At 37.4% G+C, this 18,243-nt stretch overlaps 1 protein-coding gene across 16 annotated transcripts in view; it reads left to right on the top strand.

Moving 5' to 3' along the window:
- Window positions 1-18,243, top strand: part of KCNN2 (potassium calcium-activated channel subfamily N member 2) — a 459,477-nt gene that overhangs the window by 358,452 nt on the left and 82,782 nt on the right. For 15 of the 16 annotated variants that reach the window (XR_013532555.1, XM_078365847.1, XM_054252040.2 and 12 more), the window contains one exon: window positions 2,288-2,706. The exons of the other annotated variant lie outside the window; for it this stretch is intronic. Coding sequence is in view for 14 of the 15 variants with exons in the window: in XM_078365847.1 (XP_078221973.1) it covers window positions 2,288-2,706 (419 nt within the window). In the remaining variant the exon portion in view is untranslated. The remainder of the gene's footprint in view (window positions 1-2,287; window positions 2,707-18,243) is intronic. 16 annotated transcript variants of the gene reach the window in all.

Genomic DNA, 18,243 nt, shown 5'->3' with positions numbered 1-18,243 from the left:
CCCTTAAGAGTGGCAGCAGATGGAGAAAGCAACATGTCACAGAAGCCAGGGAAATAAATCTGTTTTAGGGAAGCAGGAATGACAGGACAAATAAGATACAAATTAAGATGGGGAATCAGATTTCGTAATGAAGATATCTTTAGTGACCTTAGCAAGAGTAGTGTTGGTAGGCTAATGGGAGCAAGATCTACCTGGAAGTTGTTTGAGAATGAAGGAGAAGTGAAAAAACTCTACCACGTAGAGTAGGCATGGAGCCAGCCTTGGTTCTCTTTGTTTGGTAAACAGTACTGTTTACTGTTTTAGTAAACAGTAGAAGTTTGACTTTGTAAACTGCTGAGAGAAAAGACGCACAGGAACTAGGCTATAGGCTACTGATGCAGGAGAACTGGATTTTGGTGAAACGTTGCTTTAGACACATGAAGCAAAAGAGAAGGGAAATAAGGATGAAAGGGTGTGGCTGTAGGCAAGATTGTGGCTAAAGTATCAAATAGAGGGTATTTCCTCTGATACTGTGGGGAAAGTGTGTGTTGTGAGAGAGGGGAACAAAGGTGGCCCTGGAGGAGAACAATCTGTGGTGGCTGAGGGAATGATCACAAGGTTTCTCTGAGGGTTCAGCTGAGCTTGATGGCACAGGTGGGTGATGGCCATAAGTCACCTGCAGCAGTCTGTATATCAGGTTCCAGATTGGGAGTTAGCTGGTCAGGATCACCTAAAGATAAAGAGTGATGCTGCTGATAATGGCATTAGGATTACGGTTGAAGCAATGAGATGCAATAGAGAGAAGCAGCCTAGTTAGGGAAGTGAGCAGAGGGGTAGTGAAAAGGGGCCTGAAAAAAGAGAATAAAGTGAGGTGAGAGGAGCAAGTACGTTGGGGAGAGTGGAAAGAGGGCCAGTCCTAGAAGGAAGAGGCTATTTGTAAGCAGTGTATCAGAGTGGTATATGCAGATGGACATTTCTTTACCAGTTACCTTGGAAGGTATTTGTCCTGAGTTTGTACTGTTGTCCAAAACATTGTAAAGAATACCTTTCTTGGAACTGAGCTGAGACTTTGCCAAACAGCTTTTGACTATTTGGAGTTTTGGTGATTCTTACCCTGTTAGGAGGTAGATTTAATTTTTGCGCACTACCAGGTCATTCAGGGCCAAGTTTGGTGGAGAAAGTAGAAAGTCATTTTCTACTGGATAATGCCGTTTTTGGTAAGAATGGAAATGAGGACTTAAAGAATGGTGCTGTTTTATTTGTGTCACTTGTAGCAATCCCTGATAGTAATTTCCAAAGACAGCAATGACAGTATCTTTGGAATATATATAGCTTCTCAAAACAAAGGTCTTCCTAATACAAGGGACTCTCAGCATTGCAGCGTGATTGGCCCTCTGGCTTCTGGGCCTAAATATTAGGATCCTTTGCAAGTCCTTGTGGCAGTCAGAAAAGCCACCACACATTTTCAAATGCTTCTGGTTGTCTCTAGACTGCCAGGACCTGGAGGATGCCAAGGAAGAGAGGATGATGCTCTTTTCTGTCCCTTTCACTCTTCATCTGTATATCTATTTAGTTACTTCACTTTCTCTCTGTTTTTTTTTCTTTTAAAAAATTTTGTTTGTTTTCATTGATTGTGGTGTGTGAAGGAAAGACAGAAACAGGAAAAAGGAATCTTTATTAAATAAAGATTGAAAATAAATGAATAATCCAAAGGAAGGCTATGGGCGAATAGAAAAAAAGACAGAAAATAGAGTAGTCATGGGGAAACTGGAAGAAATGTTTCTGCCACATTTGTCTGTGGTCTCTTGTGATTTTCTCTGAAGCCAAGAATAAGATTTCCTGTAAGAATGCTCATGTGTTGTTGCATTATAGGGTATAACTGATTGCAGAGGCACCCTAAATAGATTTCACTGAGAATATAGTTAGAATTGTGTAAGGCTTTAAATCCAGACTGAAAGAGGAAAACAACTTGTTATAAGGCAAGTCCATTTCGACTTCATCTGAGGGGATTTTCATGACTGATAGGACCAAGCCCATGTTTTAAAATGATGTTATTTACATGATTGTCCAGGAACGTGAACTTCAAAACAGTTTTAGCTCCTGAGTAGCAAGTTTTTAATTTAATTTGTTCAAAATGAATATCAATACGCTTTACTAAAAATAGTGTACCTGGCTAGCATTTAAAAGTTATAAGCTTTAGCTTGCCATGATTGCTAAAAGTCATCTGTTATGTGTTTTTAAAATCTGCACTAACACTTGTGGACCATTCATGCCATACTGAAGCTGATTTTCTACTTTATTTTTTCAGTTGTTCATGGTGGACAATGGAGCAGATGACTGGAGAATAGCCATGACTTATGAGCGTATTTTCTTCATCTGCTTGGAAATACTGGTGTGTGCTATTCATCCCATACCTGGGAATTATACGTTCACATGGACGGCCCGGCTTGCCTTCTCCTATGCCCCATCCACAACCACCGCTGATGTGGATATTATTTTATCTATACCAATGTTCTTAAGACTCTATCTGATTGCCAGAGTCATGCTTTTACATAGCAAACTTTTCACTGATGCCTCCTCTAGAAGCATTGGAGCACTTAATAAGATAAACTTCAATACGCGTTTTGTTATGAAGACTTTAATGACTATATGCCCAGGAACTGTACTCTTGGTTTTTAGTATCTCATTATGGATAATTGCCGCATGGACTGTCCGAGCTTGTGAAAGGTAAGTTTGTTTCTTTTCCTGAGAACATAATTTACCATATGGTATCTTTACAAGTAAGAAAAAAAAAAACACTTCAGACTTGAGACGTGTAGTATCTCACTTTTGAAAATTTTGGACTCTCTGACAGGCTTCTTTGAAATGACTGTCATGTGACAAAGCTTTTCTGATCATTTTTTTCATACAGCAAATGCCTTCATGCTTGTGTGTTTTCTTTCTAATTTGATCAGTTTTTAGTAGAGGGCTGCCTTTATGATCTGTGCCAAAATTTGGAGACCTAGAAATTGTACAGGTGACCTATTGGAAATGTGAGTTTAATGGTAATACTGAGTCATTTCCATGCCTGATTGCCTATGAGCGTTGTTTATTGTTGAGACAGAAATCCCCTGAAACAGCGTTGATGCAAGTTGTCTGGACTTTAGGGAATATCTTAGGTGGCTTGTTGGCTTTAGTGCCTGTTTATGACAGTATTCAAATGATTACTTGATAAGGAGCTTATGGGTATATGTATTAGTTTTTATGGAACTTTCAATGATTAGTAAGAAGCAGCAATGTGTATTTTATTGTCTAAATAGCTCTGATAGTCTAGATCTAGGCATATATTCTCAGATTTCAGGAGTGGCTCAGTGATCTTAATCAGTTATAGCATTAATAATGTTAACTTTGCCATTTAAGAAAAATAGACTAATGACAAACAGGAAAAGCTGTATCATAATGGGGTAGTGAGTACCTTTCCATGAACTTGGTTAAGAAAATTCAAGTTGAAGTTAACAATAAAGATATAGGAATGATTTAGAAGTTTCTAGGAGTGTTGAAAGTTCAGAGGTTAGTCTGTAGAATTTAAAAAATTTTAATTTGGCTTTTGAATGTCAAGGTTATACACTCAAATAGTTTAAAGAAGAAAAAAATCTGTGTGAGAGTTGCTGCAAAAAAATAAAAGGGGAACCCTGAACACCCCCAGACCATTCCAGGTTTCCAGAAGCATTCACTTTAAATCTTTTTAGCCATTCCCTTGGTAACTGCTTTTTATATTTTTAAATAAAATTGCTTATGTTGCTGCATCTAGATTTTTTTGTTGTTGTTGTTTTGGAGCTACCAATTAACTTCCTTCTTTGGAAGTTGGAATTTTTCCTTTTTCTCATATATAAACACACCCCTTTCACAACTTCACCCCTCCCCAGAAAAGTGATTTCTATCTCCCTATCTCCCAGTAAGCTATATAAACCTAAAATCTGTATTCTATATTTACATTGTTAAGACTATATAAAATGCATTTGTAGCTGAACAACATAATATAATCATTTTTTCTTTCCTTTACTTTTTTTTACTTTTCCTGGAAGAAATAGTCACCTCATTTTTTATTTGCTTAGTTTTCTGTATACTTATCACTGAATTGTCTCTAAATTCTCTCAAATTATATAAATACCCTTTACTCTTTTCAAATATGTTAAGCAGTTTATCAATTTCACCTTGAAGAGATGACTCTAGGAACATTCTGACATGTGTCTCTATCATGTTGAGGACTTTCTTTGCCTTTTTTGTTTGGTGAGTAGCCCCTTTTTTCAACCCCATTTCACCTTCTTTCTTCATTCTTTATTTTGGTAGAATCTGTCTTCCAGTAGTTTTGAAGCAAAAGTAGTGTGTAGCAGAGGTATTTTTGAGATATTGCAGATATGGGAGTCTTTAGTCTTCTCTCATGCTTAATTGGCAGTCAGCCAGTTATAAAACTCTAGACTGGAAATCACTTTCCTTCAAAATACTGAAGGCTCCATTTTCTTCTGGTATTCAGGGTCTAGCAGTCTGATTCCATGCTCATTTTTTATTTATTTGTATATTTTTTCTGGAGGCTTTTACGATTTGTATTCCAAAATTACACAAGAACATATCTTGGTGTGCGTCTCTTGTAATCCACGGTACTGGCAATGTAGTAGACCCTGTTCAGTCTTGAAATTCATGTCCTTCAATTTTTGGAGATTTTTCTGAATTATTTAATGATTTTTGTTCCTATTTTCTATTGTGTGGATTATGGCCCTCCTATGTTATTCCCTAATTTTTTAATTCTTTGTTTATACTTTTCCATTTATTTTTGCTCTATATATGGAAGGTGATCTCAAATTATCTTTCAGACTTTCTGTTAGGATTTTATTTCTTCTATATTTTAAATTAATTTCTGTTGTCTAATTTTTGATCCCTGAATGCCTTTTTTTAAAAAATAGCATCATGCTTTTCTTTCATAAACTTTTCTCTAGAGATGTTAGTCATAACTTTTTGAAATTTTTTCTCTTTGCCTTTTTTTTGTTTCCCCAAAGATGCATTTTTCTTTTGTTTTGGCTTCTATGTTTTAGGAGCTTTTTGTACATATTTCAAATTTATCAACTGCAGTCTTTATGAAAAGGATAGCTTGAGCAGGGGACATAGAACACCAATTTCAATACCTTTACATGTTTTGTGTCTTCTCTGACAATCTGACCAGTATGTCAGAAGTCTTTTCTGCTGTCCTGCCTTGAAAGCAGAAGTGTGGGGTGATAGTATTTTGGGAATGGAAACACAGGGCAAAGAAGAGGTCTTAGCAGTTACAATGAGAGCGTTTGCTTATTCTCCTGGCATCAGTACAGTAGCTTGCTCTCTCCAGTATCTGATGCCCTGCAGTAGGTCCACAAACCCTGTGTTTTACTGTCTCCAGATAATAGATTTTCAGACTTCTGCTAGGTTATCGAAGAACAGTTAGTGTTTATACAAAGCAGAAGAGGAAATCTATGTGTCTAACTGCTTTTATGCCATCTTTGAACCTATCTTCCCATTGGAAGTTATCCCCACCTGCAGAGGCATTGGTGCCATCAGTGCCTGAGTAATGGGTGAGGGGGTTGGTTCTCAGTGCATGTGCAGTTGCCTTTTGGTTTTTCACCACTATTGCCATAGAATTCTACATTCTCATGTCAGGTAAGTCAGTGGCCACATGACGATTGGCTCTCTAGCTTTTTTTTTTTTTTAACTGCTCTCATCATTCATTCTTGTTGTTCTTATGAGTTTATGCTTTATTGTTGTTTGCTTGCTTTAAAATTACTTATCATCATTTTAAGGTGGTTAAGGGAAGGAGCTGAGGCTAGCTTGTTTATTGAGCCCACCTGCTTTTACCAGAAGTTTTGTAGTGACTAATTTTTAATATCATGTCTCTGAACCTTTTTTTAGAACTTATCTGCATAAATATGCCATTTGAAGGATTAATGTTTTCTTTTTAAAGAAAGGTAGACTCCTTATGGTAATGCTTTGTTTCCTAGCAATCATGGTATTTAGAGGCTTATATTTTTTGGAGCAGATGTACCTTATGAAGTTTGAAGAATAAATATGGAAAACTCTAGTTGACATACCTATTTACTGTATAAAGATTAGCCATAATTAAAAATTATGCATAACCATGTAACAATGAGGAAAACAGCCAGCTCTAACAATATATACATCTCCATGGGTGGTCTCTAGTGCATCTGCTTCCAAGGGCCAATTAAGAGCCTCAAAATTATGCACATGCCATACATTTTCTTTTCAAAAACAGTTCATCTTAGCTGTTTTAACCCATTATCACAGAACACCAAAGGCAAGCTGTGCCACATTTCCTTAGCAGCCCCAAGTCTGTGTGTTTTTTAACATGCTCAGATTGTGAGGTGATGACCATTCCTTTTTTCATGTAAAGAGGCAATAAAAGGTGAAAACTGTTCATTTTATAGCCAGAATGAGAGTGTGTAGCCAGCAGTTACATAAAGGGAAAAAATTCATGACAGCATGGTGGGGAAGGGACAGAGGCCAAAACTCTGGATTGGGACACTGGGATTTAGTCCCTGTTGTGTAATTTAGGGGCTCAGTGACCTTAGGCCAAACATCTCTGTCTTTTTGCCTTAGGTTCTTCTTTTTCCAACTAAATGGCTTGTTAAGAGTTCTTCTTCTTAAGGTAATGTTTTATCATTTCACAAATGTAATGATATTACAATTTATCATTACAAAAATGTGTCCAAGAAAAAAAATCATTAACCAACATTGTGATAATAGATTTTTCACATTTGGTTTTTATTAAACTTCCCATTTTGCTGCACAAATTCTCCAGATTGTGATTTGTAAGTTACAAACATATAAAAACATTTTTTTGTATTTCCATAAATTTGCAATTTTGAACGTGATGTCACCGGCATCTTACACTTCCTTGATGATTATTTTCTGACCCTTTTTTCCCTCTTACGTGAAGTTTGCAATGCTAAATATAACACACAGCTTTTCTATTTATTTAATAGTTTAGGATTTGGATTTGAATGAATCCCACCAGTTCCATCTTTGGTCCATCTAAGCATCCTCTCCATGTAAAAAGGGGAAATTCACATCTGATAGAATTTTTTATTTTTAGTTAATTAGATATCTAAAAACAGACTTAGACTTTTAGACTTTTTTAAAAAGAAAGAGGTGGAGAAAGAGAGAAACAGCTTTCTAGAGAAGTTTGCATTAAAAACCTATTCCTGTCTTTCCAGGAGCCAAGATTCAGGATTTCTAGAAGTTTCTAGAAATTGTTCTGTACTGATGGGGAGAGCATCCTATATGAGGCATTTATTCCTCGTAGTACTGTATTCCTAGGCATATCATGAACCTTTGAAGTTTTTTTACCTGTAGGTAATAAAAATTCTCTTTTTTTGTTTTTTGGTGAATGATAGGAGGAGGAAGCAGAGTAGCAAGACTCTAGCATTATTTCTGTGGCCTACATTTGTAAATAAGCAGCTGCCCCAGACCAGACCACAGTAATCTACTCTTTTCCTGGTTAGGGTTTGGCTTTGTGTTAAGGTAGACATCAGTCCTAGGAAGAACACTGTCCTGTCCTCTGAAGCAGCCTGAGAAGTGTGACCTAGTGCTGCTAAGCGATCTCATGTTCATGGAGTCCCAGGCCAAGGCATTTAGTCATGATGTATTAGGAGAAATTTCAGGAACATTTGTGTTTTAGAAGAAACCTGAAACTTGGAGCTTGGGGTCCTGAAAATTGGGAATTATCTAATCCTGACTTGTACCTTTTGAGGCTTCTCTAGTTTTGTAAAGATAGCATAGGCAGCTATTCACCCTAAAGTGTGTTTCACTGGGGACAGTTTCTGAGCAATATTAGTCGCCGTTTTGCAAGAGGTAGAAATGGATATTGTGGTTCAGTGCTGTGTTACACAAAGAAAGGAGTTGTGTTTCTTTTTCACTGTAAGAGTTCTCAGACCATTTAATATAGGTATATGCATTAGAAATACCCAGGGGGAGAAAGGAGTATTTATTTGGCCATGCTTTCTGGGAAACTTGACATAGGACATATGAAACTTTCCATACTTGACATATGACAATATTGAAGTTTTGGAGATAGAGAGGAATTAAACTTCCTGCACCGTTTGGAAATTCAGAATAATGTTTCTGTGTTCAATGTAATTTTTTTCCTTTTGACATTGTTTTGTAATGCTGTGGTAGAGGGGAAATTTGGGGATGAAAAAGAAGAAGGAGGGCAAAGGTGAGTTAGGAATTTAGGTGGTAGTATTCCCAAGCAGAAAAACAAGCATTATGATAATATGTAATAAATTGAAGATTCCAGGTAATGTTTGGAATGGAAAAGGGTCATTTAGTTAAAAAGGTGGCCAACTGTTGTCCTTTTTTTCCCCATTATTTCATCTCTCAGGGCACTTAAATATGCATTAACCAGGTATCATTTGTTAAGAGGGAGTGTTTTCTAAAAATGACTTAACAAAGGTTTGCTCTTTTTGAAAGCAGACAAATTAGAGAAGCATAATGCAACTTTTAAATAGCTTTGGATAATCTAACCTTCATTTTAGGTGGATAAAGAATAAATTCTCATTGTCACCTAAAATCAATAGAGAAAAATAAATTGGGTATTTATTTCTCAAATTAGCATAGAGAGCCTGAGAAATAGAGTCTTCAATTTCAGTTGTGTATTGAAATATTCAGTTCTTAAAAGTATATTTTGTTTCTTTCATTAGAATAATCCAGTTAGATTTCACTCTATTCTTTGTGACCCTGTCACTAATACTCTCCTATGTTATATTATTTTGTTTCTGTTTTTAATTTCCTGGAAAATGATTTCTGAAATGCAGTTAAAACATACTGTATTATTATATGGCCTGTTAGAGAAGCAGAACCAAGAGGATATAGATATAAATATTTGAGAGGGAATTTACTACAGGAATTGGTTCACGGATATGAGAATTGAGAAGTCTCAAGGACAGGCCATCTGCAAGCTGGAGACAGGGATGCTGGTATTGTGGCTCAGTCCAAGTCCAAAGCCTCAGGTCTAGGGAGGCTAATGGTACAACTCTCAGACCAAGGCTGAAGGCCTGTGAATCCAAAGAGATGCAGGTGCAAGTCTTGGAGCCGAAAGGCTGGAATGCCTGGAGTTCTGATGTCCAAGGAGAGGAGAGGAAGAGTGTCCCAGCTCCGGGAGAGAGAGAGAGAGAGAGAGAGAGAGAGAGAGAGAGAGAGAGAGAGAGAGAGAGACTCTCACCTTTTTTCTGCCTTTTTTATTCTGTCCTAACCCCCAACCAGGATGGTGTTCACCCACATTGAGGGTGGATCTTCCCCGTTCATTTCACTGACTCACATACCAGTCTCCTTTGGAAACACCCTCACAGACACTCAGAAATAATGCTTACCAGTTCTCTAGGTATTCCTTAATCTAGTTAAGTTGACACCTAAAATTAACCATCACATATGGTATATTGTGGAATATTACAGTCAAATCATGCCCCATAATAAAACTACATACAACCTAAGTTTTATATAAAATAGCTGCTTTTAGCACAAGGATTGGTTATGTCTTCTGACATCAGTAGTATGAAGGAGTTGCTAAGGGAAAGCTCCTGTAGGATGAGAGAATATCCTGTTTTGTAACTAGACAGATTTCTAGTCTTTTATTTTATAGAGGATATATAATTTGGGGATACACTTTCTCTATGTTCCTATAGAGAATATGTGATTTGGGGTCCCACTTGCATATGGAATATGGGCATTGACTAAAATTTTGTATATACTAAGTTAAAATGAATACCCTTGTTCCTGAACACCAATAAAACAAAATATAGGTTGGTAGTTCTTTACATCTAGTAAATTAATTTAGCATTGCGGTGGATATTTTTTAGTAACTCAGTCTGTTGCTCTAACACTATGTATGTTCATTACTTCTCATTGTAGAACATACTCTTAAATGAACTTTAAGTTTCAATATGTGATCAACTCAGAACTCTGGGTTCTAATTTTCAAGTTTTCCATTTCAAAAAAGTTTCAGTTGGTTTGTATCTGTTTATATAACATAAGCCAGTTGTCATGGAGGAAGGGATAACGGCATCTGAAAGCTTCACTGGTTCTATTTGTGTTTTTTTAATTATTTACATAGGATGAGTGTGAAATAGGGAGCTACCTATTAGAGTGCTGGCTCATTTTCCTGGTCAGTTAGCCATGATTTTATTTTATATTTTCAGTAGAGTCACCCAGAGGCCTACTCCTTTTCTAGCACTGGCCATTAGAGGTGCCTATTTTCTGATGATTTACTTAGATTTGAAACGTTACCTGGGATCAAGTTTCTTTAATAGTTGTAAAAGTAGGCATAAAATTTGCATTGTGGTTCCGGAGAAACATATCTACCTTGATTTATTATAGAATATTGGATAATTAGATTATTTCTTACCACTTGAAGTTTCAGCTGTTGCCAAGTTAACTCTAAGCATTTCATCAATGGATTTGTGATTTGCGGTTGATGGCAATGTAATACTTTGTAAACTTATACTTCCAAGTGAGTCTGATTCATACACAGATATAGCATTTTCAGGCTCATAAATGAGTCACAGCTTTAAAATGGGCCCTTTAAAGTTATAAAAGTTGGCAGTTTGAAAGCATTCATCCTGCATCTGTGACTTGCAAAACATCAATGCTAAGTATAATGTTTGCCAAATAAATTGGTCATTAAAGTCTTATGGAAAAAAAAAAAAACCAATACTCTCTCAAGTTCAATTTTCTCTTTTTTTTTTTAGCAGATATGCTTTTTGTTTTGTTTTTATTTTTGTATTTCTATTTCTATTTTTATTTTTGTGTTGGAGTCTTGTTCTTGTCTCCCAGGCTGTAGGGCAGTGGTGCGATCTTGGCTCACTGAAGTCTCTGCCTCCTAGGTTCCTGTGATTCTCCTGCCTCAGACTCCCAAGTAGCTGGGACTACAGGTGCCCGCCACCATGCCTGGCTAATTTTTTTTTTTGTATTTGTAGTAGAGATGGGGTTTCACTATGTTGGCCAGGCTGGTGTTGACCTCTTGACCTCAGGTGATCCACCCACCCTGGCCTCCCAAAGTGCTGGGATTACAGGCATGAGCCACTGAATCTGGCCTTGTTTTTATTTTTTATTTTTGGTCTTCCTCCTGAGAGAACAGTGAGGAGTAATATTTGTTGGCAAGGGGCTTTGAGACCCTGGTTTAAAGAATGCAGATTGAAAATACCAGCAGTGTTAAATTCAGGTAGAAAAAAAAAATGAAAAGCTCGACAGCTCAGGAATCTAACCTCAGTGAACTCATAGTCAGTGCATTATGTTCCTCCTCATCCTTTCATCCATGCTGATCTATAGATTTCATGGGATACAGGTCCTAAGTGTCTTCTGACATTGAAAATCCCTGTAATTATCTATATAGTACATTAGACAGCATGCATGTGTGCACTCCTGGGCAGCATTCTCATGTAATTCAGCTTCAGAACCACTGTGCCAGATGAAAAGAAGGAACATAAAGTCTAAATGTAAATGTCCTGACATTCAAACCATTTTGTCTTTAAGAAAATACATTTCTTAGAAAATTAATACATAGATGGGGCTTGGTTGGAGAAAATGCAAGTGTTTCCTACTTCCTGTAGGATTTTCTGCATTGTATGTTTTTAAGTTTTAAACCCTTTATTTTTAAATGTTTCCTTAATGTAAAATAGTATTAAAATAACCATAGAAATGCAAGACAAAAGGGGTACCTTTGCATGCCATGAAATGTACAAGTTTTAAATATTTGCTGAGCTTGGATGGATCTGTTTTCCTTTATAACGTTAAGGTTTTATAATGGACTTGCTTACTATTATTAGAATTAAATGGGGAATGGGATAGATTTTATTATTGTATCCCCAAGCTGCTGTCAGGTAATAAAGCACCTACTATCTTTCAAGGAAGCCTCTTGGCTTGAGTGTCTTAGGAGAGACTCTGTGAACTGCTTCTTCACTGCTTGCTGGTTGGTAGAGCAATGTCTAGTCTACAGCTGGTTCATGAGGCTCTGTGGAGTGGGTCATCAGTCTGTCCCACCCTGCGGGTTCCCATGCTAGTTTGTCCCTCATTCAAAATCCCGTGGGTCCATAAATAGTCTGATCACTGTCAAATAATTAAGGAACACTGAAAAGGCCCAGTCATCAGATATTTAAACCATAGTGTGGTGATAAAGTCAAAGCTATTTTGAGTTTGTAGCCATTATTCAGTGAATGTTTGGTGATTAAGTACTAGAATTTTAAAACTTTACATAGAATTTTTACCATGATTTTTGGCTACAGTGTAAAAAGAAAAAAGTGTTTTTGTCATTTTTTTAAAACAACTTTGAGGTATAATTTGTGTACCAAAAACTCTGCCTATTTAAAGGGTACAAGACAGTAATGTTAGGGGCTATGCAACCATCGCTACAGTCCAGTTTTAGAACAGTTCCATCACCTTCCAAAACTGTCGTCATCCCTGTGCCCATTTGCAGTAAATCTCTGCTCCCTTCTGCAGGCCTCCAGGTGACCACTGATATGCTATCTGTCTCCATAGATTTGCTTTTGTGAGACTGTCATATAAATGGAATAAAATAATACATAGTCTTTTGCATCTGGCCTTTTTTACTTAAAGATTTTGTTTGCCTGTGTTGTGTGTATTGAAGTTTTTTCCTTTCCATTGATGAATACTATTCTGTTGTAAGAAAATGCCACAATTTGGTCATCCATTCACCAGTTGATCTACATTTAGTTGGTTTTTTGTTTTTGGTTGCTATTAATAGGGTTGCTGTGAACTTGTGCACACAAGTCTCTCGGTGAACATTTTTTTTTCTCTCTTATGTAGCCATATAAGAGTATATCATTTTACAAACCCATCAGTAATCAGCAATGTATGAAGCTTCAAGTTTTATCATATCTTTGACAACATTGTCAGTTGTATTTGTGTGTGTGTGTGTGTGTGTGTATTATATCATATATATGTCATATCTGGGTATGGATAAATACATTGCCAATGTGTCTGTATATGCACATATGCTTATGTCTTAATATGTGTATATAAACATACAGATATATATGATCTTAATACTCATTTATATAATCATAACCATTCTAGTGAGTATAAAGTGGTATCTCATTGTGGTTGTAGTTTGCAATCCTCTAATGACTATTAATGGTGAATACTTTTTATTTTTATTTTTTTGAGACAGAATTTCGCCGTTGTTACCCAGACTGGAGTGAAATGGCATGATCTTGGCTCACCGCAACTTCCGCCTCCTGGGTTCTAGCAATTCTCCGGCCTCAGCCTCCCGAGTAGCTGGGACTACAGGCGTGCACCACCATGCCCAGCTAATTTTTGTATTTTTAGTAGAGACGGGGTTTCACCTTGTTGACCAGGATGGTCTTGATCTCTTGACCTCATGATCCACCCGCCTTGGCCTCCCAAAGTGCTGGGATTATAGGCGTGAGCCACCGCGCCCGGCCAGGTGAATACTTTTTATATGATTATTAGTGCTTTGTGTATCTTCTTTAGCAAAATGGCCATTCAAATTGCCCATTTTTAAACTGGGCCATTTGTCTTATTAAATTTTAAGGTTTCTTTGTATATTCTGGTTGCTAGTCTTCATCAAATATATGATTTTGAAATATTTTCCATGGTTTGTATTTTAATTTTCATTCTCACTGTTTTTTGAATGTGCTGAGGCTGTGTACACTTGGCTTTCTCTAAGTCAGTCTTGCCTTGCCTCTCAAAGCCATGTAGGAAAATAGCCAGCTACACACAAACAGCTGACTGTGAGCTCTTTGAAGAGGCTTAACTCCCTTGTTCGGTTCTGTGCTTCATATGCCTCTCCTTGCTGCCCTTTCCTACCCTGAAGTCTTTCTTTTCTAGTAACCACTATTCTCTAGTAACAGCAAAGAGAGGAAAAAGCAAAAAAAGACTGTTTTTCAATCCTGCTTAAAAAAGTCTTTCCAGTTCATGCATTGCTTTGATGGTTATAGCTATGAAAAATGAAGCTCAGAGAATATATGTCATTTTTTCACTTAGGATGAAGTGTTCCTGACTTACCTCTAATGGGAATTTTAATATTCTTTTTGTTTTCTCTCCCAGTTGAGGTAGTAGTAATTTGTTTTGATTGATCCACAGCTTTCTTTGTGACCAAAAGCAAACATTTGCAGTGTGTCTGACACGATTTTAGGGATGTAGCTAGACATTGTGAAAAACCAAGCTCCTCCCTCCCCTTTAGGTGACCTTGCTGAGTTTTGTGACCATCCACAGTCATGACTTTGAAAGGTACGATGCTCTAGCCACGGGCTGCTTGACAAGATGACCACAGTGTGACTGACTATTCTTTGTACGGTGCTTTGTATCATAGTGACAGGATACTACAGTACAGCTCACAGGGATGTGGCAATTGATTTTGACATATGATCTTCTCAATATTGCAGGAGCAAAAGATAATTGAGTGACTACTGTCTAATATCTTTGCTTTCATGTCTCTGCTCATGATTTAGTCTTATAAAAGCTTTCTGTGTCATACAAAATATACTGTTTTAGTGTATTAAATTACATTGAATATTCTAACAGAAGATATAATTTTAAAATAATATTTTATAGACTTTTGGTATTTAATGTTGTGGTTTTAGAACTTCATATAAAACCTCATGTAAGAATCATGGTTTGTGAATATGAAAGCCACAAAGTAAGGCACACATTATTCAGTACCAATTTATTAGCAGAAAATATCTTTTATTTTAGTGATCATGGAGAAAATTTAAATGTAGTGACTTTCTTGCTTTAAAGAAATGGTTGGGATTGAGCATATTAGTAATTGTAAACTCCTGTTTTTTAATGAAACTGGGTTATACTAGGCATATATGGAGAATCATCTTAAATGCCCACTTGGTATTATTTGGAGTAATACCTTTTATTCTAGAGGGCATCTTACAAAATGGAATATGCAGTACAGAAAGATGAGCTTTGGTCAGAGTAATTACAATCTGTTTTAAATTTTAATCTGGTTTTGTCCCAGAGGATATAATGTTATCAAATGAAATACCCAATATAAAAAGATCAGCTTTGGTCATTAGTTTTAATCTAATTTAATGGTGACCAGCCCTTAGAATTTCTGGCTTACTACATGTCTGGAAGGGAATGAGTATTTTTATATTTACTATTGTTGTTATAGTAATCTGCCTACTGTGCTTTCTACTATTTAGTAAGGTGTTCTTGTTGTTTTGTCTTGTTTTGTTTTGTTTTGCTTTTAAGATGGGTTCTGAAAGTTTGGAGGTGTCAGTGTGAAGTGAGAAGCCACTCTGCTAGGTTTTCTATTCCTGTTTAAAGATTCCATTTTAAAAATATCATGCTGATACATTTTGTGCCTTTTCTTATCTACCATTCTCCTACTATATCATCTAGATCTCCATTTTTCAGCCCCACCAAGGTCACTGGCATTTATTGTGATGGGCAGGTATTTTGGGTAGATGCCTGATAGATGGTTGGGTGGTAAAAGGAATCAAGGTACCACAGTAAGCAGGTCTGATATGGTCAGAAAAAGAGTGAGGGAGACTGTTGTCACCAGTAGTCAGTGGAATAGTTGCTTAAAACTTTTGTCAGGCTCTGATGAGGTTAGGAGATAAGTTCTCTCTGCAGGTTAAAGGTGTTCGTTGTCCGGGCATGGTGGCTCATGCCTGTAATCCCAGCACTTTCGGAGGCTGAGGCGGGTGGATCACGAGGTCAAGAGATCGAGACCATCCTGGTCAACATGGCGAAACTCCGTCTCTACTAAAAATACAAAAAATTAGCTGGGCATGGTGGCGTGCGCCTGTAATCCCAGCTACTCAGGAGGCTGAGGCAGGAGAATTGCTTGAACCCAGGAGGCGGAGATTGCGGTGAGCTGAGATCATGCCATTGCACTCTAGTCTGGGTAACAAGAGCAAAACTCTGTCTCAAAAAAAAAAAAGGTGTTCGTTAAGTGTTTATAGTGTTCTATACCATGTGTAAATGGGAGTACCAAAGCCCTATTTGAATCCATCTCCTCAATGGTAAAAGGTATATTTGATACCATTTGAATAGCCACCAAACCCAGAGCCCTTTAATACCTGGGTCAGAAAAAACCTTACAAGTCATCTAATCCTATCAGGCCAAGAGGAACACCAACTGCTGTCATTCCATGCAGACTTGTGGGATAAATATTTCTGCACAGATATGTACCTATCAGTTATAACAATAGAGGACCAATGATTAATACTTCATGAGTGACATAAAGTGTTGAAATTTAACCCCACAAAGGGTCATTATGAAGAGAATTACTAATGGGAATAATATATATTAAATGCGAAAAAAATTCTTAGATCTTTATTTTATGAGGTTCATTTGCAAGTAATTAGGGTTTTACCATTTAGTATGTTACAAAGGTTAATAAGGAAATGTGTTAATTTAAAATTTCTGTGATACAGGGGCAAAAATAGCATTTGCTGAATATCTGAAGACTGCAGACACATTGGTCTTGGAAATCTGAAACCTTCCTTATGTGCTGGTCTGACGGGAGGAGGGCTTCACAGAAACGTGACAGGCATGGCACAGCACTGCCTGAAACCCTTCTCTGTGTTCAGTCTAGAAGTATTTCCGTTTACTCTGCTGGAGCACACAGACTTCAGACGGAGTTGTCTCCGTCTTTTATCTTGGGTGTTGCCTTATGGACTCTCCGCATAGCTGCAGAGAGATAGCTGCCATTGTTGCCTGAGATTTGCAATGGGGCAAGTAGGCTGGGTCAGTCGGGGGGGGGGGGGGGGGGCGGGGGCGGGGGGAGGGGAGGGGGCAGTGGCAAGCAAGGGAACCCTGTTCTAAGGCAATGGTAGTGACAGAGCTATCAAAGTGCAGAGAAACAGACAGACTGATGTGAGTACCCCCATAAAGCAGCATTTCATCTTTTCTCTCATGAAACTATCCATGTTCTAATATCACTGTAACTCAACTTAGGTCCTGCTGTGCATTTAATTATTTCTTGGGGATTCCTTGAAAGCCTCACTAATAGGATAGCAATCTAACATTGTTCCTTTTGGAAATGCACTCAGCGGATGGTGTTCACTAAGGTCTCAGAGCTTCTGTGAATCCCCACCACTTTCTCTGGAAAAAAAGCATCATGAGTTTTAAATCCCCACATTTCACTTTCTCATATAAGCGTATCTTTAGGTAACCACATCACTGAATGCGACCAGGTCTGTTTAAAAGAGAACATAAGAATTTTTTTTCATAGCTCTCTAGCCAGTTGTACTTTCTATTAGAGATTTTATCTGGTTTAGACTTCGTCTTAATTTGTGCTTTGTATGGATAACATTTTGTAGGGAAAGATAGCAGCAAGAATTAAGAAAATGAAAATATTCTTTTTAGTGTACTAGGCTAGCTAAAGTAAGGGTTGGTAAACCATGGCCCTTGGGCCAAATCTGGCCCACCACTTGTTTTTGTAAAGCCCATGAGCTTCACATTTTTTAATTGTTTGGGGAAAAAGAGAATATGTGATAGAGACTGTATGTAGTCTACAAAGCCTAAAATGCTCATTACCTAACCTATGCTGAACAAGTTTGCCAACCTTTTTTCTAAAGAGGCATCATTTTGTCAAATTTGTTTTAAGCACAATGTGATATTTTAAATTATAAAGCGTCTTAAAAATTTTACTTTGGGGCCAGACAGTGGATTTTCTGTTTTTGTTTGTTTGTTTTTTAGGTTTCCTTTTTTTTTGAGATACAATCTCACTCTGTCACTCAGGCTGGAGTGCAATGGTGTGATCTTGGCTCACTGCAACCTCTGCCTCCTGGGTTCAGTTCTCCTGCCTCAGCCTCTTGAGTAGCTAGGATTATAGGCATGTGCCACCACATCCAGCTAATTTTTGTATTTTTAGTAGAGACAGGGTTTCACCATGTTGGTCAGGCTGGTCTCAAACTCCTAACCTCATGATCTGCCCACCTCGGCCTTCCAAAGTGCTGGGATTACAGGTGTGAGCCACTGCGCCTGGCCCAGACAATGGATTTCTATTTGTTATAGCTTAAATCTGGGGGTACCAAACCCTACCAAATAATCAGTATAATATCTTTAGGACTAAGTATAAACTACTTTTGGTAACCAATGATCAAACATTGACATTGGTTCCAGTGGTGATAGGTGCAAGTACCATACTCAGTAACCTGAGCCTTTCTGACTAGTACTAGCTGATGTATGAGTAATTTATTTTTACATATACTAAATAAAAACTGCCTTATTGGCCTGTGCAATGGC

Source organism: Callithrix jacchus, chromosome 2 (genome assembly GCF_049354715.1).
Source record: "Callithrix jacchus isolate 240 chromosome 2, calJac240_pri, whole genome shotgun sequence".
NCBI lineage: Eukaryota > Metazoa > Chordata > Mammalia > Primates > Cebidae > Callithrix > Callithrix jacchus.
This window is presented reverse-complemented; position numbering and strand designations above follow the sequence as displayed.